The sequence below is a fragment of the Drosophila navojoa genome, chromosome 2, assembly GCF_054131105.1.
Source record: "Drosophila navojoa isolate 15081-1374.11 chromosome 2, UAZ_NAV_1.0, whole genome shotgun sequence".
NCBI lineage: Eukaryota > Metazoa > Arthropoda > Insecta > Diptera > Drosophilidae > Drosophila > Drosophila navojoa.
The window spans coordinates 19777528-19804700 of record NC_142890.1 but is presented as its reverse complement, the minus strand read 5'-3'; the positions used below and the strand labels follow the sequence as shown (position 1 = coordinate 19804700).

Sequence of the window (27173 nt, the reverse complement as noted above, 5' to 3'; positions counted from 1 at the left end):
AAAATTCCTTTATAGTCTAAAGAGAGTCTTAAGTCTAGTACCTTAGAGTTTCCTTGTGTTAGATCCGTAATGCCTTAAATATAAATAATATATTTATTCATTTTGTTAAAATGTATTTGGGATATATATAGACTTTCAGTTGACAGTGGAAAACTCTTACCATCGTCTAGAATGATGAGTCAAGCGATAATGCATAATAAAGATGGAAGATTTATATCAGCTATTGTAAAACAATTCCCATTGTAACCTGCCAGACTTTACACTGTGCAAATCTTTGTAGTTTTGTAATCTTAAACGCATGCGATTAAAATCTATTTTTAAACCAATTTGTTTATATTTAAAAAACAAAACATGAGAAAAAAAAACGGGAGTAAAATTCCATTAGCTAATTGTGCCGATTAATTGATTATTCATAAGAAAAACAGTTTCAATTTATATTGTTTATTATTCAAAGTTCGCATTAACTTATAAATAAATAAATACATTATAAATACTACTCACACAGCTAAGCGGCTTAGACATTTACCAAAATGTCTCAGTGGCCAAAGCCTTTGTTTTAGTTTAAACCAGAAATAAACCGAACTTGGGCAATTTACAGCCATTACGTATACGCCGCATGTGCCATGCGGCTGGCAGCAGCACGTTTCTGCAATGTGTTGTTGTAGCAAAGTCTGTTAGCACACGCATATATATCAATATATATGCTAACAAAATAAGCCATGGGAGTAGTTTGTATTTTTCTTTTCGCTTTTGCTTTTGCTTTTGCTGTCTTTAAAACAAAATCCACTGTGTCGTCGTCGTGGCGCCCGAAAATAATATATATATATGTATATATATGAAAATATGGATAAGAAGAGAGCGGCAGACTGCCGAAAAACTTATTTGGTGCTTCCATAAAGAGATGTTATTGTGTACGAGTATTTTCTTAACGGTTATTGTAGGCTATGCGATGGCGCCTGATGCTGTCAAGCCGTGAAGCTGAACCTAAAGCCGACTCTGCTGCCATAAAGCCAGCAGTGATAGCCATGTACCGAGCACTAACCATCGAGCACTGAGCACTGAGTACTGAGCACTGAGCTGTTCAAATATTTGTTTAGCTGTGTGTGCGAGTGATGGCTGTTAAAGTTCCTCAACAAAATAAGTTCAACTCTGCTCACGCTATTGTGCAAACAAACGAGCAGATCAAACAACAGTTTGAGAGCTCTTGGTTATGATATTATTTTTTTGTTTTACTTTTTTTTTTTTTTTTAGTTGTAAGAGACAGCAGGTTGTAAACTTTTTCACACACCCCCTCTCGACTAACTGGCAAAAAGTTATTTGGCTGGTAGCCAAACTAGCAAAAAACGCAGTCAGCTGTGGAGTATAAAGCAAACCATTAAAAATAAATATAAATAAAGGAAACAACAGACGAAAAACGCTGCAAGCTGACGACAAATTTGCCACAAATTCAATAATATTAGCTAGAGAGACGAAAAAAAAAAAATATATATATATATATTTATAGCCTGCAGACGTTTGTTGAAACGTATTTTTTTAACTGTTTACCCAGCCATAAACCAAAATTTTGTTCATCGTCTGCGACGCTAATAAATATTTGAACGGCCACGCGGGTTGGCATCTTGCAAATTTTATAATCATACGGAAATAAATTGTGCTCTGCTTTAGCATAGATCGAGGGGTGACCGCTCGACGACTGTAAGTGCAACAGGGAAGTGTTGAGAGCTCTGAGTGCTCTCGGCACGTTTTCTGCACTCAGTGCAGTCGCAGCCAATGGCCGAGGATTTATTTTGGCAGCAACAACAACAACAAGAACGCGCCAGATGCCGCCAAGTGCAACGCTTGACAACCAGGGACCCGCTGTCAAAGAACCCAAAAGGCGAAAGCCAAAGGCAAATTCAGATTTGTTGTTATAAAAGCCAACGAGCGCGACAGATGAGGCAAAAAATAATTGTCGATAAGTTTCGTTTGATTTATTTTTGCCTCTAATTTATTTGCATGGCATTTATTTTTGGGATAAAAGAAATTAATTAATTTTAAATATTACTTTTAAATAATTAATTAACACACAAATAATTGATTTATATATTTAATAAAAAGTAGATATTTTAAAAAATAATAATAAAAATATTAATATTAAATAAATATTTAAAAAAAATAAATAATTGATTTATAAATATAATAAAATAATATAAATTAAAAAAATGATAAAAAACTTATTATTATTAAAAAATATATTTAAAAAAAATTAGTAATTGATTTATAAATGTAATAAAATAATATAAATTTAAAAAATAGATATTTATTTTATAATTAATTGAATAATTAAAAAATAAATGTTTCATTTGTGCGCCAGAGTTGGTTTACATATAAAAATGTTTTACTAATTACAATATGAATCATTAAATCAAAGAAAAATAATTGTAAACATACATAAGCGACTTCCACCTATAAGCAAAATTAATAAATAATATGTAATAGGATCCACAAATAAATCAATTTGTGATTCATATTTGAGTCACGATTCTACCTGTCACATATGCTCAAAATCGCCTTAAAATGTTTTTGGCTACAGCAAATAAATATGTATTTAGACGATTTAGAAATAGTACTTTTTTTCGTGCTGCTGAATAATTTACATCGCGCTTGTCTAGTCAAATAAATAATTATATGCTGTCTCAGCTGCTCAAGTTTTCAATTTGTATAGAAATTTAAATGTGGCTCTCCTTCTTTTTTTTCCACCGAATTACGCACTAAAAAAATGGTAAAAATAAATTAAGTTACTTTGGGTTATTTATTTGCCAATTCGTTAGATATGGGGTGTTTATTTTAAACTCAGGACTAAAAATAATTGAATTAAAAATAGTTACACAGCTAAAAGTGCTATTTATTTGAATCTCAATTGGAAAAGCACAAATACTTAGTCCCAGAACGTATTGATCAAAGCCAGATGCCTGCCCCACTGCAATGAAACACGAAGCTCTAAGCTGTTCCCAGGAACTTGAGCATTTGCTGTTTCTACTTGAGCACGAACCGCCTCTTGACGACGAACGAATTCTGCGAACTACAATAAGATTATTTGCCTGACACAATCCAATAAATTGCATTTCTTCATTGCCGAAACTGCAGTTAAAATGTAGTTTTCACTTACAGATATACATACCTATATACATATATCTGCTCATATACTATGCAGATATTCATCAGTTTGTCTGCACACACACACATAAATTGGATGGTACTTAGTTGCATTGCTCGGAGAGCGTTCAAAATAAATGAGATGCAAATGAGAGCGGATGAACAGCATCTAATTGGAAAGTGTCAAAACATGTTTGAGACTTTTACGTTCCGCTCAATTTGGCAGACTTTGCACGGCTGTGCGTTTGGCTGCGGCTGCTGGCGGGCGAGAGGGGTGCGGATTTTTATGTGTCGGTTGGGGCAACAGTCGCCAGATAAGCTATGTATGTATGTAGCTTTTGGCTGCCTTTGCTTTGAAAAACTTATACAAAGTTCTCAACGTGCCCTGCCACGGCACAGAATGACAGCTCCAAGGCGGAGCTTCCACTTTGCTTGCGCTGTGACAATATTTGAAACGTGTCATGGAATATTCCACCAGCCGACAACATGAGCCAGAGCCATAACCCAGACCAGCCGAGGCCGGGACCGGGCCAGGCCGGGCTATGCCGGGCCAGGATGGGGCAGATCAAGCCGGGCCAGCTGACAACGCACTTATCCCCTGTCTTCGGTCGGCACAAGTTCAAATATTGTCAGGGAACTCTCTATAGATGCCAGCACAATCACACACGCATTTCTATTTCAACTGTGACGTCATGACAGCTGAGAGTCAACTTTAACTTCTCGATAAGGCCTTCAGCCAGTCAGCAGTCGGGTAGTCGGGCAGGCAGTCAGCCAGTCAGCCTGTTGGCATATTTATGAGCCCATTTCTACTGCAATCCGTATTATGATATCGTTTTAAGCTGCGTGAGAATGGCACAGTTATCTCTGCAAAGCACGATTCCAAAAATTTACCGAAAATATCTTGAGCTACGTGTACTTTAAATATGTGGCTCTTGGAATCTACAGAAAACTAAAAGTTCCTCTGAAAGTAGCTAATGGGACTGCAAAGATGCCCTGTACTCTATTAAATGCTTATTTTATATATCATAGTTATCCATATTAGCTCAAATCAATTTGAGTAGTACTTATAGATATTTGTTCTAGAATTTACGTGTATATATAATATGCATCAGATGTATTCGACTCATTAGATTACATTGTTCAACTTGTGAACTAGTGGAAATATAGAGAACAATTAATTAATGTAATTGCTTTGCCGGCAATCGAGTGCGTTAGTTCTGTTGACCTACGTATACGTAATATTTATATACATACAGACACACACATGCGATAAGCCACTCTTGCCACAACCCGAGCTACAGGGTAGCTGAAGTAGCGCATAATAACAAAAGCAAGCATCAGTCGACGTTTGTTTATAAGCAAATATATTAAATCAAGCTGTTGTTAGATTTGCAGCAACGATAAGCCACCCAGCTGATAAGCCAGCCCATATATTTGCATATTTCTCGTACAGTCCATATCGTCTAGTTGCCACTAATACGAGTGCCCATATCGGTAGCCTAAGCACATATGTTCAACATAAAGTCTGCAACTTCATATTGGGTTTTTGGCAGCCGAAGTGAAATTTCACTTTTGGCCCCAGCTGTCATGAATTTTGTGCTGGCCAGAATGCGGAAAAACAAGGCAATTGCTGTTGGGCTCATGTTTAGTGTATAGTATATGGCATATGTGTAGAGTTCGATCATGGTGTGGGCGCATCGCCGATATCAGCCAGTGCAATAACCAATTGAAGAGTGCGCCCAAGGCTCCTCGGCCGGCCCAAGTCAACGCACTCGGCCAGAAAAAAAACCAGCTGTACTCAAGTTCACATGCAAATTGAAAATCACCAAAATTGGCGGCATTAGATATATGATAATGCTTAGCAGATTGACGACGCCACCGCCGCCACTTCTGTGATTTATGCCATTCGATTCTATGCTGAGCGCTTTGACAGCCGCCACACACAACTTCCGTACGGTTCATTGACACAAGCACCCAAACGCTTGTAGGCTGACACAGCCAATAACGGCGGCAATCGGGCCATCTATCTGCAGGCGAGTCCATGCATTCGCTGTGCCATCGAATGTCCGTCAAAGTATTAGGTGTCAGCCACTTACAGTGAGAGCCACTGTCGTCGCATCCTTAGCTGTCAGCTGTAACTTGGAGCCGCAGCTCTGACGCACTTTTAGCCATCGATTCGTGCACATGCCGCTGCTTAAAATGATTTCCTCTTGTCTAACCGACGACAATTTGCTCAAGCTGACAGCCGCATGTCCACCCACACGGCCCCACGAGAAGCTTTAGCAGATTCCCTCACCTGACAGTCGGCAAAACAAAACTAAACAAAACACACCCCAAATACAGAAATACAAAAAATTGCTCAGCTCATTCATTCAGATTTAAGCATTTAAATTCAATTTATTTATTTTTTCGGCAGCTCGTACGACCAAAAAAAAAATCTGTGTCGCTGTGCCAACAAACAAATTTTGTTCTAATGACTTTTGCTAAATATAAAAATACATATACATATAATATAAAGTATATGTATATCTACATATGTACCTGTCTTTTGTTCGCTTGGTGTGGCTCAAAATTATGATTATTAATTTGTAATTTTTTTTTCTGAAATTATACAGCTATTCAAATCAGGCTTGGCTTTTATTGGCATTGCTGATTTGACATTACGGAAGCAAGTTGGCTTTTAAGGCAATTCCCGTCGGGCACAAAAAGAAAAAAAAAAGAACATTTGCAATCATTAAGAACAACTTTGCCACTTAACGGTTTAATATTGGCTATAAACTTCTTGAATAATGTATATCCAAAACTGTGCCCGTCGATTGCTTAAAACACGATGAGTCAACCAGAGAGAAGCCTCTGGATGAATAGATAGGCATATATTAGATCCGAATTGGGCATCAACTCACAACATTCACCACAGGCACGTGCACGTGCCATTATTTATTCATATAATAAACTTTCCATCTCAAGTTGTTTCAAGAAAAAGCTCAGCTATTTGCTACTCTTTGGTAAAACTTTATAAATATATTCTATTTTCATTAAAAGCATGTCAGAAAATGTGTGGCTATATTTATGTCACTAAGAATTAAATAATTGAACCAGGTTTGGCAGTTAAAAAAGTATTGAAATTATTTAAATCTGAATAAAATTGTATGAAATTAAAGTGCATTTATTTAGAGATAAAATTATACAAATTCATATATATCTATTAAATATCATTTTATATTATATTGAATATTATTTTTTTAATTTTATTTATACTCTTATGTTTTCATTTCATTTTGGATTTATTTTTAAAAATAATCGAGTCTGATTTATCAGCTATGCTTCAATCGTTAGGATAACAATTTTTCTAGTAGACTTTTCGCCATTGTATAGCCAAGCGATTGGACGTCTCTTCTGTTCATCGTCAAAGAGCTCATTAAAATGCAGATTAAATCGACGTTGTTTTTTCGATAAATATATATATATATATATATATATATATATATATATATATATATATATATATATATGTGTGTATATTTCAAATATCCAACTCAAAATTCTGTTTTGCAACCTTTTTTTTTTTTTGCTCAACAATTGGCAAATGCCAGAGCAAAAAAAAAATTGCTTTCGTTTGTTATCCACACATACATATACATATATATATATGTATGTATATGTATATAATATATACCATATATGTATCAAATTGTGAGAGAGCGGCATTTTTTCACGCATAGTTGAATCGAGTGAATCATAAAATAAATAAACAGTTGGTTTTGGTTTCAGTTGCTGTTGCTGTTGTTGTTGTTGTTGTTGCTGTTGCTGCTGTTTCATTTTCGGGTTTGGGTTTTTGTTATGGTGTCCGCACTGCTGAGTGACAGCTACGCATCCGCTGAAGCTGAGAGCTGAGTGCGACGGATGCTGAGTGTAGGGGGTCATGGGGTCGCCGCTCATGTTGATTAGAGGTGTGTGCGTGTGCGTGATAAGTGCGCGTGTGCTCTATTTGTGCAGAGCTGTCACCCCTATGCAGCAAATCGCAAAGATAGCAAACTTTGGCGCCAAGAGGTGACTGACTCACAGGTAAGCTAGCATGCCTGCTGATTAGTCACGCCCCATAGCATTATCTTGTACGGTACAAGTGGTGCTGGCCAGTGCTAAACCAACTTGAAATTAATCGCCAAACCGCATTGCCAAACATTTCAGAACGCCCAAACGCCCCCCACGTGTGCCACCAAATATGAATGAGCCGAGTGCGAGCTGAACTTGAAATGGGCAAACCCGTTGGCTTTGTGAATTATTTATTGTGTGGTGCGGCACTTGTCACCACTCGGCACCACTCAACGCCCCATTTACAGCAGCTGCTGACCACCACCACCATTAGTGACAATCAAAGTTCTGAATGAATATTAGTTTTTTCTTTTTATTTTTTTATTCATTTCTCATTTCCATTTTACTTGAAGCGAGTCGCCAACTCTAATACATTTTTTTCTCCTTTTTGTAGCTCCCGCTGAATGTATCAATTAATATGGTCACGTATATATGAAAAAGCATTCACAGCATTCGCAATTGAATTGTTGAGCTGCGGCTCCCTAAAGTCCACAGTTGTCGTCAAGTGCCTGTTCGTGTTCTAGAGCTCTTGTGGTGTATGCGAATCGCAGAGGTTGGATCGATACGTTGTTAAATGTATTTCATGTAATTTTTATTAAAGCTGTAGATGTTTATGAAAATAATAATAATAATAATTTAATAATTTTCAAATTGTATTCTCTCAGCAGCCAGATTCATTTGCTATTTCGATTCATATCTAGATTCTCAGTCTCTACCTGAATATATTCAACAGAGTTCACACACGCTTTGCCCATCAGCCCTTTATAGTATATCTCTCTACCTGAAATTCTTGTTGAAAATCATTTTTATAAATAGATCTATTTCAAAAGCATTTCTTGCAAACTTCTGAGTACACCCTCTATTATGTCATACATATCAGCTATCGTGCATGAACTGCGTGGGCAGTCGCAGATAAAACAAGTTTGGCTGCAAGAAAAAATAATTGAAATTAATAAAAAAAAGCGAATTAAAGTCCAGCCAATAAAAAGACATAATAATTAATTAATTTTTAAGACACATATTCTTTTATTTAAATAGTTGTTGTTCTCTTGGAATAGCATATTTTATATTACTTTTCTTTTTTTTTTTTTCATCTTTGAAATTTGCAGCATAACGAGAATATACTTGATAAAATAGATGTCTTGTTGTTGTAGCTACCAATTTGTAATTGTACTGTAGTTAGGTTTTTTTTTACATTACATTAGTTTGGTTTCATTTTGTTTCGGTTGCCTTTCAACTTTATAAGATAATTTGTCACATCGAATTTGTGTTTGGTTTGCATGAATAGTAAATAGGTTTTGACATTTGAAAAAATAGCACTATTTGTATACATATTTATAAACTATTAATACATGTTTAGTTAGTTTTTGAATGCATTTCCTTACATTTCTTTCGCCATCCTCATCGACTCTCTCTCTCTCTCTCTTTCTCTCTTCGGTACTCTACCTTGCATCACATTAATTGTTTTTTAAATGTCTGGGAACTGTTTCATTTTTTTTTTTTTTTCATGTCTACACACACAGAACATACACAAGACATAGATATATAATTTTATATAATAATACATATAAATATATCTTTATTTTTGTTTCATGTAAATTTTTAGAAATATAAATTCGAGGTTTTGTATTCTTTGTGTGTGTATGTGCGTATGTATGTGTGTGTGTGTGTGTATTTTGTATCTTTAAGTTACAAAAGGCTTTGCTAGTCGTAAGCAAGTCAAATGGCGACAAAAAGTGAAATTATATTACTGAATTGAACTTAGACAATATAAAGCTTTCGATCTGAGGCGGCAAATACATTATATACATATACATTTTATTTTTATAACTCTTTTTTGAAATTAAAACTAATGAGGTATTTAGCTGCACGCAATGACTGAAGTACTAAAAAGCAAATTGACTTTAATGGACAATAATCAAAAACAATTTATGAATTAAATACAAAAATGTAGGTCTGACAGCGAACATAGAAAGAAGAAGACATTGCAGAGAACAGAAACGAGTTTTCAATATGAAAACTGCCGCTTGCAATATCTAGAAATCAAATATGTATATATATATAAAAAGCACTAAGTGCCAGGCTCTATAGTATACATATAAATCTATAGTAGATTAATACAATATAATATATATATATATAAATATTTAATTATATAATATATATATATATATATATATATATATATATGCTATGCACATTTACTTAGCTTATGAATTGAATGCTTAGCGTTGGGTTTTAGACAGAATGTTTTGTGTTTTTCTTTTGTTTTTGTAATATTTTTATTTATGTTTTTTTTTTTTGTTTTGTTTTTTTTTTCTTTTTTTTTGTTAAAGCTTGTTGTGTTTAATTAATAAATATTTACCAAATTAAATAATAATAAATAAATAAGTGTCGTTTCTTGTGGTTCATGTGAGAGTCTTTAGCAATTGACTTAAAAAGTGTAGCTGTGTTTTTTCTTCAAGTGTATATATATATATACTATATTCATATGTTTAGCTGTTCTTTTGTTAGGTACTCGAAATTGGCTGCTTGATTCCCGTTTTGATATAACATCTAAGCTATTTACTTAATTTGTTAAAGACTGTTTTAAAATTTTGCATTCTTGTTTCTTTTTTGCTGAGACTTGTACACAGTTGTTGCTATCTTTGTATTTTAAGTTGTTATCTAGCTGGATAAATGTTTTACAAGGTACTTATAGCTGTCTGCCTTTGCTTTTCACAGTTTTACAAGCATATGCATATTTAATAATTGTGTGAAATTTTTTAGTATATATCATTTTTTGTTTTGTTTTTGGCATGAGAAGCTTCTAGCAGAGCATAATATTAATATTTGTGTTTCTTTGTGTTGTTTTTGTTGTTGTTTTTGGCTTAGTGTTGCTAAACTTATGAGTTACGAATACTGTTCTGCGAATTCTTCAGCAAGCAAATCAATGTTTACTAGTTTAGTAGTTACTTAGAGCTAGTTTGTCTAGACCTCCGTGGGCATCGACTGCGCGCAGTCCGACTGCAGCTTCCTGGATCCCCGAAAGAACATGTCGAGCAGATTGCGCCGCGACTGGAACTTGGTCGGCGAGCTGGCTATATGGATGTGCTCCACGATCGTGATGCCGCGCTGCAGCTTGGGCCGGGCCTGGCGCGGGGCCGGCGGCGGCGTTGCCTCCAGCGAGGGCACCTCATCCGAGTCCGCGGAGCCCTTGTTGTTGTTGTGGCCGCCGAAGTTGATGATGGTGCTGCAGCTGCTGTTCGGCCGAAGCGTCAGCGTCGTGTGCACTGGCGTCGCCGTCTGGCACTGGCTGGCCAGCGAGCTCTGCGGCGTCAGATACCGGCAGCTGTTGCTGCTGTACTGCGACAATTTGCTGCTGTTGCGCTGCAGCTGAGGTGCACTGGCGGCCGTTGCGCTGTTGCCGTTGGTCTTCATGCTGCTGCTGGGATGGCGCTGGAGTGCGCTGGCCGAGTCCAGGCCGAAGAGGCGCTTGACGCCGCGCCGCACGCGCTTGTTGCGGTAGGCGAAGATGAAGGGCGAGCTGAGATTGGCCAGCAGGATCATGAAGATGGCCAGCTGAGTGGAGCCGGTGAAGTTCGCGGCGGACAGGCGCGACTGCAGCAGCACGAGCAGGCCATAGGGCAGGTAGGAGACCACGAACATGACCACGACCAGGATGCTGATGCGTGCGGCGCGCGACTCCTCCCGATACTTGAACAGGGAGCTGGCATTGCTCAGCCGATGGCGCAGCGAGCTCATGTAGCTGAGAGCCTTCGGGGAGGCGTGAATGGCGGGAATTTGCAGCGCATGTCCTCCTCCTGCCGCCTGCTGGCGTGCAGTGCTGAAGTGGGTGTGCTGCTGCTGATGCTGCTGAGGCGGCAATGGCTGCTGCTGCTGCTGCTGCAGGTGTTGCTGTAGCTGCGGCTGCTCCTGCTGGCGATGGGCGTGCAGCAGGTGGGGCGAACTGCACTCCTCGCCCAGCAAATCCTGCGGCAACTCCGTGTACTTGTGCAGATTGGGCGAGCTGTGCACCTGCCGGATGCCCTGCACGCGCTGCAGCTCGCGCAGATCCTGCGACGACGTGCCCAGCAGGGGCAGCTGCCTGGCCGAGTAGTTGCGCTTGATCTCCCCGCTGGCTGTTTGCAGTGTCAGCAAGATGTTCTGGTTGCGATCGGCCAGCGACTGCTCGGGCACGCTCATCAGCGGCATGCCGCCATGGTTGCTCTCCACATCCACGTCGGAGCCATCGTCCGAGATCGTGGGCAGCAGCACCTTGGCGGCCGAGTCCCGGCGCAGACAGCTCGGCGAGCTGCGCGGCGCCCGATGATCGATCTGCATCTGGAGGCCACCGGTGACGCCGCCGTGTGAGCTGGCCGAGGATATGGAATGTCTGTGCACACACAGGCTGTTCGTGTAGTTCGCGGCGGGCGCGGCCTGGGCATGGTTGGTCAGATTGAGGGCGCTCTGCAGCAGCGGCGAGGAGCCGTTCTGCCTCATGCGCAGCCCATTGCCGCGCGCCTCGCTGAAGATGCGCCAGTACATGCCGCAGACAAAGCCGAAGGGCAGCAGGATGATGACGATGAAGTACACGCACGCATAGATCACGTCGAAGATGCTGTTCGTGCTGCTGATGTTGAAGTAGGTGGCGGCCAGGCGCCGCTGCCTGCTGAGCAGCGTGTCCGCCTCGAAGTCGAGCACACGAAACGCGGACAGCGCACCGAACAGTATGCCCACCGCCCAGGTGAGCGTGATGAACACCCATGTCTTGACGCCCGAGATGCGACTGTGATAGCGCAGCGGGTCGGTCACCGCGCACCACGTGTCGCCCACCACCAGCAGCACCGCCAGGGCGCCCAGTGCGGCAGTCATATCGATGGACCAGCAACGCAGCTGCACCGCTGGCAGCGAGAAGCTACTGTGCACCGGCACACTCAGATTATCCTCCTGAGTTTCCGTCTCCGTGATGACAATGCCGCCATCTCCACGCTCATCGATGGTCAGCTCGCGGCAATACGTGGCATTGCACTTGTAGATCATCTCTATGGTATCGCCGGAGCTGTCATTGCTGCCGCCGCCGCTGCTGCTGTTGGTGGTGGTGATGTTGCGGCGCACCACAATGCCGTCCTGCTCCACGAGTTGGCCATGACGGCGAATGGTTAGCTGATGGTTGCCCGGCTTCGAGTAGAACTCAATGCTGTCGCCGGCCGCATTGCGGCCAACCAGCTGTTGCTCCTGCCCGGAGAAGCTCTTAATGCCGCTGAGGAACAGAGTCGGTGCCAGAATGCAGCAGCCAATCAGATTGATGATCAGCAGATTGATGGTGAAGCGATTCGCTGTGGTGCGCAGTCCCGGCGTTATCCAGAATGCGCACAGCGCCAGCAGATTGATGATGAACGAGATGAGCAGCAGGGCCAAGATGAGGAAATCAATGGCCATTTCTTTACGCTACCAACAATTGTTGTTGCTCGTCGATTATTAACACTTCTGTCTCTTGTTTTAGTTTTTCTATTTGTTGTTGTTGTATTTGTTGCACGTACATCACTTTACAGTTTGAGAGTCACTTGTTGCATTTTATTTCTGTGCGTTGCTTGTGACTTTTTGAGACACATGCACTAACAAAAATTTCACTTGTTTTACACGTTGCACTCTTCTTCTTCTTTTTTATTTTCCAATTTATTTGTAGTTGCTTTTGTTGTTGTTGTTGCTGTTAGTTTTATTGTAGCTTGTTTCTTGCAAACGCTTGCTAATTTACGCGCGAAGCTCGTCGTCGATATTGAACAAAAATTTCTAAAAAAAAATTTCTTTTTCGTTTTTTTTTTCCACATGCAAATCCAATTTCTTTGGATCTCTTGCGTTTACATTGATTTTGTATTCCTGTTGCTTTGCTTTTTGGTTTAAACAAATTGTAATTTCTCGATGAATTTGTATATGTTTCTGATTTCGTTTCTTTTTCCGCGCGTTGATCGAGCACGATCTTCACTACGAAGCGTTTCAAGCACAACTGTCGTGTGCGTCGACCGCAACGCCTCAAAATATATATGGGCAGCGAGCGCTCTCAGCTGAGCGCCAGCAACAGTTGCTGCTGTGCTCGGAGCGCTGTGAGAGCAGTGAGCGTGCTGAGCGGCAATTTGTTGTAGCTGCTCTCCGTGTTATTGTTGTTGTTGTTGTTGTTCTCGCTGATTGCTGCTGCTACCGCTGCCGCTGTTGCTGCTGTGATTTGTAGTTCCCACGCTGCCGCTCAATTAATACCGCAGCGACTTTGAATTTATGCTGCCTTCTCTGTTGCTGCTGCTGTTGCTGTTGGTGTTGTTGCTGCAGCTGCAGACTGCATTGTTGCTGTTGCCAGCCGGTATTTATCAGCTCTTAGAGTCTGTCTGCGGCTACTGCTGTTGCTGTTGTCCTAGTTCGTTGCAAACTCACAAATTGTATAATCTTTTTGCAATTACAATTGGCGAGCGCTGCTTCACTTTTGCTTCGCTCTCATTACATCATAATCGGCTATTGTTGTTGTTGCTGTTGTTGTTGTTGCTGCTGCCGGCGCTGGCACATTTTCCAAAGCTCATTTTGATTTGGGTTCTGTTCAACATCCAATGCAGCGGGCCACGCTCTATTTTCCGAACCATAACAATTGCATTTTTATTAGGCGCAAGTCAACAGTCGTAGCATTGTTGCTGCTGGCGATGCGGAACAGCTGATGAAATTCTCAGCACAGCAGCTGGAAGAGAGAAAGAGATGGTATGTGAAATTCGGAGATAAGAGACTCCCTTGCGCTATTTTCATATGAATACAAATAATAAAATATTAAAAAAAAATAAATACAATAAATAAATTAACAATTTACGTTTTCTGTTTTGATTGTGAAATTAAAAATAAATATCAACTGGCTTCGGACCATGACACAGCACATACATACATACATACATACAGAAATAAGTCATATATGCATGCTTATATGTTTATATACATATGTGGACTAATAATCAATCGTATGCCTGTGACTCAGTTAGGGAGTCAATCTATAATATTTGCATGAGCCTTTCCAGAGCAGAGGCACGCGTTGGCCCTATGCCACATCGAGTGAGTAAACATTCCTTATCGGCTAATTACAAACAATGACCAGTTATTGATAAGCAATAAGATCTAGCTGTAGGTAAAAGAATTTCCGCACCACATGAATTCACAGAGACAATGAATATTGGAAGAACAAAATATTGCAAAACTATTTGATATATTAATCTTCTATTATTATTATTATTTTCATATATTCGAAGATTTTACAAAATACAGAGGAATATTGAGAAACCAAACAAGAGAATATTAAACAAAATTATTTATGTATATATTTAACATATTTTGTATATATTTATACACAAATATTCCTCTTGGGTATTACCAGTTAGTCGTAGATATTATTCTAGCACTGTAATGCTCACATGACTCTAGCTAAGCAGCACTCAAAAACTGCATGTTGCGAAAAAAAAAAAAAAAATAGCCCAGTTAAGTGACTTCACATTTGTTGGCCGGGTTGGGCTTGCATGTCTTTGGTACTACGCATCAGCTGCTCAGCAAAGCAACTTATGACTATCAGCTGATTTCGACATGTCCACTCGAACGACACAACTTTGAACCCACAGCAACAAGTCGGCGACACGCAGGGCGTATGAGCTCATCCGAGCTGCGTTCTATCGTTCGACCAGTTTCCATACTAAACGATTATATATCCCAATATACATACATATATGCATATGTATATGTATATGTATATGCGGCAGTCTGGGCAAATGTGATCGGAGTCGAGCATCATGGGAGCATTGAACACGCGACCAGCGACTGTGAAATGTAAACAAAATTTATTTCGTTTTACGTCCGGGCTAAAGCGCAGTTTACATGCCCTACTTAAGCCCCAGGCAGAGTGCGTTGAGCAAAGAGACTCGCTCGTGTTGCCCGAAGTTGCAAGTCTGCAATGGAAGCACAGCACACTCTTCATTTCGCCAACAAACAATATTTGTAAAGAGCAGTTTTGCTAAAAGTATTTATTGAGCTATTGGGCTCGCGGAAGTAGGTCGTGAACAAAAGATTTCGTGAAATAACAAAAAAAAGTCTAAATGTCATTAATAACTTGCACTTTGTTCTCTTTCTGTCTAGCCTTAAATGTAGAGCATACTATCTGACTCTCTCTCCCTCTCTCTCTCTCTCATTCACACTCTTACTCTCGCGCCTTAAGACTCTATTCCAATCTCTGCCTTTCGTCTTTTTCACTTTCTGTCTTCTTTGCGCTCTCTCTCTCCAATTCAAGCGCTCTATGTCTCTTCACACATCTGCCTGATATAGACTGATGAAAATAGATAGATAAAGTTTTTAAAGAGGGCCACAAAATATTTAAAGATAATAAGTTTTGAGTTATATATCGGCATTGAGAGACCGAAAGATATCATTAGCAAGTCTATTGCCGGCATGGGTATATCGAATAGCCCAATCGGCGGATATTTAAGCTCTCTGATTTACCTCTCTTCACTTCAAATTAACCTAATGAAACGTGAATTCAGTAATGCCTGCACCAAATACCCTACACCAAGCAATAGAGCATATTCGCCCAAAATATACTTTTTGAAGCTTATCTCCAAGCGCCATTATCGCTCTGAAGACACGCCCCAATCGATTAGGCACACGAATCGAAACTCGTCTCAGAATGCTGTGTCAACAGAGGGCGAGAAAAGGCCAGCTCAATGTTATCTATATATACGTGCAAATATATATACACATATGAATATTATGAAGCACTTAGGCTAGCTCAACTAAGCGCCAATTTAGGGGTGTGAATTTAACGCTCGTTTTGTAAACTTTTCAGGCGGCAGCTCAGCTGTTTATGGAAGGCAAATATTGACGCGAAAAGTAAATCAAGGCAAAGACGGACGTACGTACTCATATGTATTAATAAACACATAACGCTCTATCTGCTGCGGGCTTTGCCTGAAATCAAAATTGTTTTTATTATACCCTTTTTGCCGAATGCCGAAGTGAGGTATACTCATAGAATCATCAAATCTCTTGAAGAAAAATGGAAGAAGATAAACCAAAGTCAAGTATGTAGATTATATGCTTGGCTAAGATGCTTACTATTAAAATTGGGCTCTTTGACTAATCAATTCCATTGCTTACCTAAAGAGACATAAATCTATTCCTGATTACTTATTCGGAGAGTCGTATTTTGAATATAGAGTATCTAACAATTGTAGACTGTTCGCTGTAATTTTCCACTTGTGTTCTTGCTTGTTTCCTAGTGCTTATCAGTGCGTCTAAGCTGATGTGGCACTACAATATTTTTATTGACAGATAATGCAACGGAACAAAGACAATTTGCACTTGATCAAATATTGTAGAGATTAAGAGTGCTGAATGGCATCAGCTTTGATTTTTAACAGCTTGAGGGTGTTTGGGCCTTAGGTCAACTAACGCCTGATTTACATAATTAAAATGTGACTAAGTCTAACCTGCCAAAACACGAATCTAACTGCATAATTTGCATTTAGAATGCGACGAAAGATCAAGTGAACAAAAGCCAGACTGCGCTTTTGTAACATTCTGTCGACTGAACTGAAGTGTAGTGCATTTATTTCTTTATTATCCATACATACATACATACATAGCGTATATAGAATGTATATACATATATAGATTGTATTTCTGCAGAAACAGCTGTGCCGCCTTTCGATGGCTGCTCTAACACTCGGAGCGTGTAAACAAGTCGCTGAGAATGCGCTCATTTGCATGACTTGGCAAGAAAAAGCATTAAGATAAAACAAGTAAGAAAGCTCTAGTCGAGACTGCTCGACTACGAGATCCCCTGAACCCTACAAGCAACTGATATTTCAATAATAATTAGCACCCACACACGCACTCATGCAAACAAATACACGCACACACACACACTCACATATACAGGCGATTGCGCTTGGGTTGCGCTGCAGTATGGCAATATTATCAGAACTTATTTGTTGAATAATTTAATTTCTAGACGTACGATCGTAATGAAACTTTCAGAACGTATTCATATTGTTTAAATGTATGTGTATACCGAAGCACAAGTCTCTAGTATTTGATATACGAATTTTACAAAGATTAGGGTGAGGGGGTGGATTTGGGGGTGGGGGGTAAATTTTAACTAAAACCGAAATTGTATGACATGCGTCTTAATATACATTTTAAATTTGGACACTGTAGCTTGAAAGATGTAGGAGATATAATTTTTAAACTGATCTTCGATAAGGTTTTTTATCGATAAAAAAGTATCGGAATGAGTTATCGTTTTTTAGTGATAAACTCGATATCCGCGTGATATATACGGACATTTTAAAAAAAAGTTGAAGTCTCTAGCTCTTGTATCTTCTGAAATCGACGCGTTCAAACATACGGACAGACGGACGGACGGACGGACGGACGGACGGACGGACGGACGGACGGACGGACGGACGGACAGACAGACGGACAGGGCTAAATCGACTCAGCTCGTCGCCCTGATCAAGAATATATATACTTTGTGGGGTCTGCCACGCCTCCTTCTGCCTGTTACATACATTTTAACAAAACCATTATACCCTGATTTCCCATTTTCAATGGGTTCAGGGTATAAACATGTAGCGTGAGTAAGCCAATCAGGTGGGGAACCTCACCCCACCCCACCCCACCAGTGCGCCCAGTCTTAGATTGCGCATACGCCGCATACGCGGGGTTCACAAAGCTTCAGCCACAAATTATAGCGAGAAAAAAACTGAAAGAAAACAAAGTCGCCATCTGCGTCTGCATGAGCAATCGAAATTTGGTTAAAGAGGCTCGGCTTTATTTTGGTTGGGCTTTGCTCAGCACGTGATACGCTTAACGAGCCGCTCTAGATGGACGGGGCCAATATGAACCTGTTGCGAACAACGGCTCAGCCTGTGAATCCCAGCACAAAGAATACAAAAACTATGGCTCACGCAAGGCAAACATCTGCAACACCAACAACAACAACAACAGCAACAAAATTCAACTGTCAACGTCTAAAGCCGGTTTTGATTTTTTTGCTCTTTTTTAAGCATATATATAAATGCATATACGCATATACATACATATATTTTCCGCTCACTCTCTCTCGCGCTCTTTCTCTCTCTCTCTCTCTCGCTCAGCGTGTAAAAACGTGACGTCACTTTTGACGTTCATAAGTGGAGTGCAGCCTGATATTTAAATATAAAGTTTTGCACTCACTTTTGGACTGGCTGACAGCGTCGTATCGATCGCCTGTCCCGCTATCGTACAAATTGAGGCACTTAAGACTCATGAGCCCATAAATAAATTTGATATAAATGATATTTAACCCATATTTGTGGCTGACAATAATATGCCCCGAAAATGGGCGTGAAATTCCTTATATCGTTTTTTCTTTTTTGTTCGCTGCTTTTACCTCTCAATATTGTGCCACACAATGGCCGTGCTGCCCTACCACAGCCTAAAAATGGGCAGACAACGGCCATTAATTTACTCTTGCACATATATGTTCACATACTATATGCCCAAAAGACCTGACTACAGTCAGTCGTGTTACGTGCCGTGTCCTTGAGCTTGCCGCAATTATGGCAACGCTCACGATGATTTGACTTTCTGGCCTGGGAATCACCTGGCCGTCGATTGTGATACGATCAGCGCTGCGTTGAGCCACGTTTAAGCTCTTGGAGTTGGCCTTTAATCACCGAAAATGTTGTTGATTCTTTTAAGTATTCTATGGAATTACATTTGTACACGTGATTTGCATTTGCTGTGATTGAAATTCGATTGTCGTGTGTGTAAAGTTGATGAAATTTTAGGCGCATGATAGAATCAACGAATGCATATTTATTGATTAAATAAAATTTATATAAATTTTTTTTCTGGTTTTTTATGTAATGTGTTTACCAACAACAACAAATCACTAAAGAAAAAATTTATAAAATTTAATTTAAATAAATAAATAAAAATTAAAATAAAATTAAATAAAACGAAATAATATATATAAAAATAAAATCTACAGAATTTATTAAAATACAAAAAATAAATAAATAAAATAAAATAAAACAACAAACAATTAAAATCAATCCAAACATTTTCAAGACTCGCTGCTCAGCTAGCGCAATTATTTCATGCCGTCAATTTACTACGTATTTTATTCTAGACTGCGTCAATAATCGAGAACTGCTTATATATACCATTAATCCTTCTAAAGATTTATAAATGGCTCAGCTGAGACTGTAATTGCATCGAGAATTGCTGACCGTCTTAGCTTAAGGCATTAGAGGATTATAACACGAGTACTCCATTGCAAAACTGCATTCGGAACTGCGCATATCATGTGATAAGCCAATTCATAATTGGTTATGGGCCACGCAAGGTCTGTGCACGGCGCATTTCCTCAGTCGAACGCTAATTCATTCTGCACGTTGCCCTTTCCGGTGCCAAATAAACATGTTTCTATGGCTTATAGTCTAAGCCGCTGCTAATTGACAGATTGACAGGCGGCCACACCTCCCAGGCACAAGGCAGACGTGTGTCAGACAGCATGACGAATGCCCAAATATACATACACCTATATAGCTATATACGCTCATTAAGGCACTCAGCTGGGTTACATCAGTGTCTCGAGTGTTGATAAGATTGCGCTGTGGTTTTTTGCTTAAGCCTGATAAAGAAAATAACGATTATCAAGCCGAACGATAGTCAATCAGAATGAACTAAAAGCTCAAGTCCCAATATCATTAACATAAATCCAATTGAATTTACTCCAGCTACTCACACTGTCCGGCAAAAGTTTGTGCAGTGAATGGGTATGAATGCGAGCTTATATTTAAGTATATATTTATGTGATACGCTCTTTTTATCCGGCTATAATTGAATAAAATGCGGCTTTATCAAAGGCGATGGCAAAAAGACAAATATTGGCACAACTTTTTATCTGGGCTTAGTAACTTTGTCATCGTTGAACGAATCGCAACAAAAAGATTTGCCTGCTAGCAAATGATTGACTCACAAATGCCCTAGAATCCAATCAAACAATCAATTAATTGATTTTTTCTAATACTCTTCATTTTTCGCATACGTAGCTCGTTTTTTTGCTGTAGAAGAGAGATAAATATGTGCCCGGGCAATATCTGTCAATGATCTTTACAGTTATTGCTGTAATCATACGATATTACTACTAGATTCGAACATATGCTTGCACTAGAAAAAGTGTTAAACTTAACCCCTTTGACTTCTTACAATGATGTATATTATACATACGCCTCGGAACTTTGACTCTTCATAATGATGTATATTATACATACGGTTGGGAACTTTGACTCTTTATAATGATGTATATTATACATACGCCTCAGCAGTTTGACTTCATATAATGATCAATATTATACATACGGCTTAAGATCGTTGATCTCCACTGTTGCATTAATTTAATGTGCACGTCTAGCTGAGCAAAAAATTGTAATTCAAACTCGAAACATGGAAACTTACAACGAACAATATTACACATCAGGCTCGGGCACGATTGGGAGGAGTGAGTGCTGGTGTATGCCCCATCTTTATAGGTTCTAGTATAAACTTTTCCATTAGCTCGTTAACTCGCCAGCACGACAATAGCCAACAGAAAAAAAAAAAAAAAAAACAAAATTATAGCGATAAACAATAACAAACACATTAGCATCGTTGCCAATGAGTTGTTCTTTCTCATTTTACTAGTTGTTGTTGCTGTTGTTGTTGTTGTTGTTATTGCTGTTGTCGTCTGCCTGTCATTGATTCACATTCATCGTCTGGCCGAACGTTAGTGACGTTTTTTTTTTTTTCTACTTTTTTCTATCGACCAGTGGAAAAATAAAGCTACAAAGTGTAACTAACGTAAACACGAATTAAATATGCAACAGCTCAATGAATCGTAATGGTATTCTAAAAGTCATATATTACAGCATTTCTGCAACTGCTTGCCCGCCTGACGAGTGAGGTGCTTGAGCTTTGGACACACCCCGGAGAATTTTCCGTTGTATGATAACGAAATTTGATATAACCAAATTTGCATATAGACAAACAATAATTCATTGAAATTCACTGGAATTGGCTTTATGGAAGAGCTTAAAAACAGATCAATTTAATTGACAGTGCATGATGTGGGTATATTAATTGACACAGCATAAATTGGGGGAGTTTACTTAGAAAGTTTGTTATATATGAAATCAATAATAATATTTACAATCATTTGATATCAATCTGAAATCTCTCTCTCCACCCCACTGTCTATCTCTCGTTCTCTTACTCTCACTCTTTCTCCCACTCTATCTGTTTTAAATTTCCATCGCACTTACTTTGTACTTCTGACATAAAAACAATTTCATCACGTAAAAATATTATTTGGGTTTGATTTAATATTAATTTTGATGTCAGCATGTTGAACAAAAATGATCAGAAACAATTTGCCAATTCACTAGACACATTCTCTCGAGACTTTTACCATAAGCTATTTATACTGTCAGTCGATACAGATCTAATATGCTCCCCACTTTCGATACAAATCTGCGCTGGAATGTTGCGCATGGGCGCCAAAGATGATAGCGAAACCAGCCGCCAGCTGGACGCCGGACTGAAGTTCAGCTCGAGCAATGTCAATCAGATAGCTGACGGCTTTCGTAGTGCTCTCCAGTATTACCAGAAGTACAGTGTGTTGCGCATGGCCAATAGAGTGTACGTTATGAACAGTATTCACTTACGTAAGGGATTCTGCGATGCGTTGTTGCAAAACTTTTTTTCAACGCCCGAGTACATCGATTTCAAAAATGGCCAGAAATCGGCTGCCGCTATCAATGCCTGGGTAGAATCCGAGACGAATAATCTTATAAAGGACCTCGTTAGCCCAGACTCTTTTAGCTCAGATACTCGTCTTGTGATGATCAATGCGATCTACTTCAAGGGCGAATGGGATATTAAATTTGATGAGCAGCAAACGCAGAGCGAAGATTTCTTTATAGATGACAAAAATAAGGTTAAAGTTTCCATGATGAACGCGTTCGACAATTACTTCTATGCGGATCTCTCAAACTTAGATGCCACAGCATTACGGATGGCCTATAAGGATACAAAGCTGTACATGTTGATCATACTGCCCAACAAAATAGATGGATTAGTGGATCTAGAGAAGAAATTGAAGTCAACAACCCTGAAGAGTATAACATCCCAATTGCAACTACTGGAAGTATCTGTCAAGCTGCCAAAATTTAAAACAGAGTTCAGTGTTGAATTATCACCTGTCTTCAGATCCCTGGGTGTGGATATAATATTTAAGAACCCAGAATTTGACAAACTGCTCGAAATGAAACAGCCCCTGAGAGTATCCCAGATTTTGCATAAGGCATTCATTGAGGTCAACGAAGAGGGCACCGAAGCTGCAGCTGCGACTGCAATGTCGATATGTATGTTATCTATGCCCTTAGGGCCGGAGCCAAAAAGATTCTATGCCGACCATCCATTTTACTATATTATTTATGATGAAGTCTATGGTTGTCTTTTCATGGGAAACCTTAAGCATAAAGACTTGAATGTAATGAATACTCCAAAACTATGCGAACGCTGCCAGAAAGCTTGCCCAAAATTTTTTGCAAAAAGATTCATTCACTAACTAAATATATATATATGAAGTAGATATTCCGAATCTTTTCAAACTATTGCGATGCTCTTCTCTGATGATCAGGGTATGTTCTTAGCGAATGAGAAGAAAGCGGACACAAATTATTCCAGTTCAATAGCCAATGTCAGCTTTATACTCATACAAAATAAACTTCACAGCCATCGTGATGCCATCTCATTTACTTTATAACATCAGATAATCTGGAAAAATCAAAACTGTCAATATTCAAATTTTGTTTGTTTTTTTTTTTTTTTTTTTTTTTAGGTAACTATGGCGGAAAATGATACAACACAATTTACAAATTCGTTAGATACATTCTCTCGAGACTTATATGATAAACTGGTGGGTTCATCAGCCGATAAGGATCTAATATGTTCCCCACTATCGATACAAATCTGCGCTGGGATGTTGCGCATGGGCGCCAAAGATGATAGCGAAACCAGCCGTCAGCTGGACGCCGGACTGAAGTTCAGCTCGACCGATGCCAATCAGATAGCTGATGGCTTTCATAGCGCTCTCGAGTATTACCAGAAGTACAGCGTGCTGCGCATGGCCAACAAGGTGTACATTATGGACAATATACAGTTACGCCCTGACTTCAGCGAGGCGCTGACTCAAAAGTTTCTTTCAACTCCCGAGTCTATCGATTTTCGAAATGCCCAGAAATCGGCTGCCACTATCAATGGCTGGGTCGAGTCCCAGACGAATAATCTCTTGACGGACCTGGTTAGTCCAGACTCTTTCAGCTCAGCCACTCGCCTGGTGCTAATCAACGCGGTGTATTTCAAGGGTGCGTGGAATAGTAAGTTCAATGAAAAGCAAACTCGTAACGAAGTTTTCTTTGTGGATAACAAAAATAAGATTCAAGTATCTATGATGAACGCAACGAACGATTACTTGTATGCCGAACTCCCAAACTTAGATGCCAAAGCCTTGCGGATGTCTTACAAAGACACTCAATTGTTCATGTTGGTCATTCTGCCCAACAAAAAAGATGGCCTAGCGGATCTGGAGAATGGTCTAAAATCGACTACCCTGGAGAGTATCGCATCTGAACTGTTCCCCACAAAAGTATCTGTCAAGCTGCCCAAATTCAAAACTGAATTCAGTATGGAGCTAACACCTATCTTCCAGGCCCTGGGCATGGATATAATATTTACTAATCCAGAGTTTGATAAAATGCTCGAGAAGATAGAGCCACTGAAAGTATCCCAAATTGTGCACAAGGCATTCATTGAGGTTAACGAAGAGGGTACCGAAGCTGCTGCTGCAACTGCTATGGTAGTAATGATGAGAAGCGCGTCAATTGAGCCGGAGAGACCTGAAACATTTCATGCCAATCATCCATTTTGCTATGTTATCTATGACGAAGTCTACGGTTGTCTCTTTATGGGAAACCTAAAAGGTAAAGATCCGAGCACAAATACTATGGAAGTATGTACTCCCTGTAAATCAGCCTGCCCAAGACTATTTGCAAATAAGGGCATCGAAAAATAAAATAGCTAAAGGAATGTAAATAACTATAATTATTATTGCATTGTTATGTTTATAATGGGAAAAGCAGTTCAAATTAACTTCAATAGCGGATAATAGTTGTCTGCTCATATAAATATATCAAACTAAGGTGATTAGTGCTATGCTGTCATCGCTATGCATAGCTATGTGTCGCCATTGGATCACGTGCTCATCTCCAATTCGAAATACCGAATGAGCAGTAGCGTGTGTTTAATCTGATATTGCGGTAGTTAAGGCATTAGCAGAAACGCACACAAATTCTGCCGTTTATGTGGATTCAGTTACTTTTCCGTTAATGGGATCGACAGAATAACTTGCTCCACTTGAAGAGATAATCATTGCAGCTGAGATAATTACGCAGCGTAGCAGATAAAAACGCTTGAGCAATTGCAAAATTTGACGACTAAAAACAGATATGGAACATATGTATATGTATGTAGTCTGCTCATGGCAGTCCAATGGTCAGCGGGAAAGAAACTAGAGAATGACTCAGGCTACAATAATCATGAGTATTTACATAGCAGCACTCCACAAACAGATCATATCAATCGGAGATATGCTTACTGTGAAAAAGTACGTCAATCGGGGAACTTTTTATGGCACAGGCGAATGTATATCAAGTTGAGCTAGAAAAGTAACAGGAAAATCAATGCAGCTATAATTCTATAAAATGCATGGCATTTATTATTTATATAGGTTTTTTTTTTCATAATTTGTAATTATATAACTAGCTAGTTATGAATTGCAGACCAATTAGCAATGCCAACCGCCCGTCTATTTATGCATTCATTAACACCGCAGAGCTCATTTGTGTATTCTAATTGTAATTACAGCTTACACTAACTAACGCATTGTGACTCTCCGTTCTGTAATATGAAACGGCTGCCAATTGACCCAAATGCATTGACCCTGACATCTGCCAACGGTTCGCGAGCCAATGAAACAGTTGCCCAATCAATTTCCCGTCCCTCAAGCAATATAATTAACCAATTATAACTTGAAAACTCACCTCAGCCTAGGCAGGCCAGCCCAACAGGTGCACGCAGCACTTGAAAATTACTGAATTGTGCGAAAGCCACAGCTGCCAATAACAATATACGCCCATCAACAGTTTAGGGCTAACCAAAGGCCAACAGCTAATGGTAGCAATCAGGTCATATATCCGAGCCATCGATTAGGGTCTAATGCAATTTATGATGACAACCTGTGGGTGATGGGTATTGAGTGGCGAAAGGCGAAAGGCAAAAGGCGAACGGGGAGCGGGTGCTGTGACACCTGTGCGCCCATAGACGACAACCTGTCAAAGCTCTCTAATTACATTATCTATATCTCATTAGCAGCCCTTCCAGTGTGTCACTTGGGGCGGCGCTGCGTTATGTGGATCGTCTCGAATTTATGCAAAAACTGCACAACGAACGAGTTCACTGCACTTGGAGCTGGGGCAGACGATTTCTGATTCTGGCTACCAGCATCAAATTACCCCAAAAGAATGAAGAGAAAAAGACAAAAGACTGTGCACTACTGGAAGATACCCAGTAAATAAATATAGTCCAACTGAATCATGATTAGGATTTATAAATAGTACATGAAATACTGCAGACCAAGAAACTTGAAACATATCCAAATTTAAATGCGTTTCTAGAGCGCCTTCAATTCATGTTGCTCTAGCATATATGCTCCAAAGTATAAGTATAATGAAAATGCAAATAAAAGAAGAAAATATCACAAGTGCTCGCCACTGGCCACGCTGAGGTCAAAGTGTTTGACACATGTGAGTGGCCATAGACAATAGAGATGCCTGCGGCATGCACAGTTCGCGGTAGACAGCTCATGCTCGTTCTCATGCTCATGCACATGCTGGAATATTATTTCACATAAAAATGTTGGCAGGACAACTCAAACACAAACAGAAACACGAACAAAAAGAGACTGGAGAGGGCAGCAGTCGATGGCTTCATTTGAGCTAGAGTCTGGACAGTTGTCACATCACATGCTTAAGGCCAATGGCTTGGCCACTTCTGATGCCTGTGGACTTGCCCCCGTTTTTGCCCAGTTTTTCACTTTAGCCACAAGGTCAGCGACTCCTACGCCATTCAATTGAAAATTGTGCTCTGCTTTTCTCTGCTCTGTTCGGTTTTGTTCTGTTCTGTTTCCGTTTCTGTTTGTGTTTACTAGGCAATTCAGAAATGAAAACAGAAATGCATTTATTTATAGCTGGACAACACGCCATGCAGGCAAACTGACCTACATTCAGTTCCGTGTCGCAGCGTCTGTCTCTCTATAGAATATGTTGAAATATTAGTCGTCATCTTTAGATATATAATAATAATATATGTATGTATGTGTGTATGTGTATAAATGTTTATGACCTTACAGCCAAGAACCAAGCTAGTGAACTAGCTAAAAGCGTGTGTCTGATTTATGCTGATTGACAAGTTTACACATCAGCAGAGAACACATTTCGGAAGTCTTATTTTACTAATGTGCCTAAATTGAAAAGTTATTGAACATTAATTAGAAATTCCAATATCAAGCTGACTGACAACTGGCCTTCTCCAATCGACGGCTCACCTTAGATGGGCAGAGTTCTCAGCCCGGACACGTGGCCAGCGGTGAGTGAGTCGTTAAGGTACTCGAATGGTCGTATATCACAAAATTCTGGCAAATACTTTACATTTGATTGATGTGCTTGAGCTTAGGGCGCTCATTGGAATATTATCAGCATTCTGATAGCGAAATTTGAAATACTCATATTTGCATATATTGTAGACAAACA

The 27173-nt window shown here is 39.6% G+C and overlaps 3 protein-coding genes across 4 annotated transcripts in view; 2 read left to right on the top strand and 1 right to left on the bottom strand.

Moving 5' to 3' along the window:
• Positions 1 to 9829: 9829 nt before the first annotated feature.
• Positions 9830 to 27173, bottom strand: part of LOC108654720 (uncharacterized) — a 55587-nt gene continuing 38243 nt past the window's right edge. For both annotated transcript variants that reach the window (XM_089256377.1, XM_018106235.3), the window contains exon 3: positions 9830 to 13927. In XM_089256377.1, coding sequence (XP_089112503.1) covers positions 10198 to 12648 — 2451 coding nt within the window. In that variant the 5' untranslated portion in view covers positions 12649 to 13927 and the 3' untranslated portion in view covers positions 9830 to 10197. The remainder of the gene's footprint in view (positions 13928 to 27173) is intronic.
• LOC149092228 (iris-like) lies at positions 21560 to 22991 on the top strand. Its single transcript, XM_089256379.1, has one exon. The coding sequence runs from the start codon at positions 21647 to 21649 to the stop codon at positions 22871 to 22873; it is 1227 nt and encodes a 408-aa protein (XP_089112505.1). The 5' UTR covers positions 21560 to 21646; the 3' UTR covers positions 22874 to 22991.
• On the top strand, positions 23109 to 24806 carry LOC149092227 (antichymotrypsin-2-like). Its single transcript, XM_089256378.1, has one exon. The coding sequence runs from the start codon at positions 23153 to 23155 to the stop codon at positions 24377 to 24379; it is 1227 nt and encodes a 408-aa protein (XP_089112504.1). The 5' UTR covers positions 23109 to 23152; the 3' UTR covers positions 24380 to 24806.

Excerpts from the sequence above, each read along its gene's own strand:
- LOC149092228 (XM_089256379.1), top strand. The coding sequence starts at position 21,647 with ATGTTGAACAAAAATGATCAGAAACAATTTGCCAATTCACTAGACACA.
- LOC149092227 (XM_089256378.1), top strand. The coding sequence starts at position 23,153 with ATGGCGGAAAATGATACAACACAATTTACAAATTCGTTAGATACATTC.